Source organism: Neurospora tetrasperma, assembly GCF_000213175.1.
Source record: "Neurospora tetrasperma FGSC 2508 unplaced genomic scaffold NEUTE1scaffold_81, whole genome shotgun sequence".
Classification (NCBI taxonomy): Eukaryota; Fungi; Ascomycota; class Sordariomycetes; order Sordariales; family Sordariaceae; genus Neurospora; species Neurospora tetrasperma.
In genome coordinates, this window is record NW_009799179.1 from 7,343,828 (window position 1) to 7,346,705 (window position 2,878).

At 49.6% G+C, this 2,878-nt stretch overlaps 1 protein-coding gene across 1 annotated transcript; it reads right to left on the reverse strand.

The window, feature by feature from the left end:
- Positions 1-685: 685 nt before the first annotated feature.
- Positions 686-2,547, reverse strand: NEUTE1DRAFT_92273 (uncharacterized protein; the record flags this gene model as incomplete). The annotated part of the gene is made up of 2 exons (XM_009858504.1): positions 686-2,297; positions 2,370-2,547. 2 exons carry the CDS (start codon positions 2,492-2,494, stop codon positions 791-793), a joined length of 1,632 nt encoding a protein of 543 aa, XP_009856806.1.
- Between the last annotated feature and the right edge of the window lie 331 nt (positions 2,548-2,878).

Here is a 2,878-nt window from a genome sequence, read left to right on the forward strand (position 1 = left end):
TGAGTAAGCAACTACATCGCTAGCTGTTGGCCAAACCATCTACCTCACATACACTACACTACCTATCCTTCTGCGTTTTGACTCGACGTTAAGTCTTACCTGTCTGTGGCCGGAGAAGAAAAAATGAAAAACTTCTGCTGGCCTCAATTTCGAATGTCCTGTGCGAGATTCCACGGTAGACGGATAGATACTCGCCCTGATCCGATCGTCACACACAAGGATTGTAATGCCGTGTCTCAGTTACCCCTACCCCTGGGTAGGCAACTCTGCATGAACTGGTGTTTGTGATGTGCGACGTAACCTGGGGGCTGAGGCCGGCCGAGGCTGAAAGTGGCTGCGGAGGTTGTTGATTCCCTGGATGATACTAGTTGATGGTGTGGTTTGTGCTTAGGCTATAGATAGGACACTATGGTCGCAACTGCCTGCGTTTGTCAGCCACTCCATAATTGCGACTTGAACGGAGTGGTTGTTTTCTTTGAAAATTACCTCAGATGCCTAATACTGCTTTCTAAATGCACACATCTCGTGTCTTGCGACTAAATGTTTTACGCAATGCTTTTGTCTCCTGGTATTTCTCTCTACCCACTGGCGTATCATCTCCCGTTCGTCATTGTAAATGATCGTACAAAACCGCCTATCGTACTGTGACCTTGCTTTCGTCAAAAAATAAAAAGAGAATAGCTTTAATGAATATTCCGCTGTCATGACTGTAGTTAAGTGGTATAATGTATATAGATCAAAGAAATCGAGAAGTATTGTGGAATAATGTCACCTCATCAAACCTCTAAATTCAAAAGTGCAAAGCCGGCCATAACATCGGATAATCCCCAGACAAATCTCTCAGCCTCTGCTGAGAGTCACTCGTATCCGGCCTCTTTGCACTGTTACCGTTCGTCCTCCTCCCTTGCTCCTCTGCTTCTGTAGATGCTACCCTTTTCCACGGCAGCAACCCCCCTCCCCCTATTCCCACTCCTCTTAGTGTCCCTCCTCCTCCCATTGCCGTATCATCAATACCGTGTTTATCCTTCTTATGTTTCTTCAGATTATCCAGTCGACTAAACGTCTTTGTGCAGCCAGGAACGTGGCAAGAGAGGCGCAGCCCTTTGTGCGTGTTTTTGTGTTTACGCAGATAACCTTTGAGATTTCCGCGGACGCCGCGGGGTTTCCATTGGCATTCGTCACAGATCAGGTCATTTTCGTTGCTACCGCTACATAAATTCTGACCTTGGCTTAGCTCCTGTTGTGTGCTGTTGTTGGGTCGGCAGTAGTGGATGGCGATACCGGTGGTACGGTCTGGATGTGAGTGCTGGCGCTGGAATGTTCTTGTCCCTGTCAATTGGTTTTCTGGCTGCATGGCCTCGACTAAGTCGAGACTTGGTGATCGAGTCATGGCCTGATGTGTTCCTGGTCCTGGTTCATAGTAGTGTTGATGAATTTGTGGCTCTTCAGTATCTCTGGTCCTTACGATAGTACTCAAGGCCGGTGGCATTTGAGCATGGTAACTGCTACATGTTCCAGATAGGTCGGCTGTTGATTCTTGGATGCCGCCTGTCAATGTTGGACTCCACCATGAGTGGTTATCCACTTGCAAAGCAGGAGACATACTTGTTTGAGATACTGGGACGCTGTTAGCGATTACCAAGTCGTCCAAAGTCATGGCCGCCGGCGGTGGGAGACCATCGAGTCGTAATGCCCCGGTCGGTATTGTTTGTTTCGATGTAAAGAGGTATGGCTTGGATGTGATGGTGTTGCTGTTTCCCTGAATTGGCGGCGTAGGGGATTGGTTGTGTGAGACATTCGGAGGAAACAAGTTGGTGCGGGAAGTGTTTGTGGACGCTCTCTGCGATGCTTCGACCTCGGTGGTGGACGAGGCCGCAATCGACGACACGACAGACTGCAACTCCGACATCTCCTCCGCATTGAACCCTTGCCGGAAAAGTTCTAAGCTGGCATCCATCATATCAGTCGTAGTCGGTAGCTTATGAAGAGAAAAGGAATCCCCTGGGGCAGTATGACCCAAGTATGGCATCGTAGAATGTGGCGCAGGGCATCCGATCATGGCAAAACCTTGAACTACCGATTCCGTTGAAGCTGCCGTATGTGTTCTCGTATGAAGCATATAGCCAGGTTGATTAGTTGCGATTTTCGATAATGCGTTTGCCCTGTAATTATTGTCCCGTTTACGAAACGTGAAAGTGTCCCTCATCTTGGAATCCAAACTTCGCTTCCGCTCAACGTTGACCTCCTGAAGAACCATGGGGGCAATGATCCCATCTGTAACCACTTTTTCTTCATGTCTGACCGTAGGGATCGAGGTCCCAGTCAGCCACCTTGTCCTGAAATGCTCTTGTAGGACTGGGTAGACTTACGGGCATAAACTAAGGTGGTTCCTCGGCATGGAGGCTTGTGAAAGAGTGACATTTGAAGCGTTGCTTCGCTTGATGGCCGAATAAAGCCCTCCATCATGACTAAGTTGGTGCTGAAGAGTCGACATGGAGCTGGTATGGGACGTGGCTGGGTTGATTTATATGTGCCACGGTGCATCAGCAAGAGCCCTACCAGACTGGGGAGAGAGTAGGACAAGGAGAAAAGCCTCTTGGGGGAGGTTGTGGGTTGGGGCACCTTGGTTAGGTATGTATCTTGTCGTAATATGAGCCGGGTATCAGAGGTGACATTGGAGACGGGACGCAGGGCGATGCTTGGCCAACTGCTACCCCAGGAAAGTTAGATGGGCTTGCCCGACAGAAACATCCTGGCATGGTTCCCGGGGTGGATGACCTTCTCCACGGTTCCCGCTGTCCCCGATGCATGCCTATCTGGACGAATCCACGATTACCTATTGTGTCGTAGCCTGTCGAGTTGGCGATGGGCAAACCAG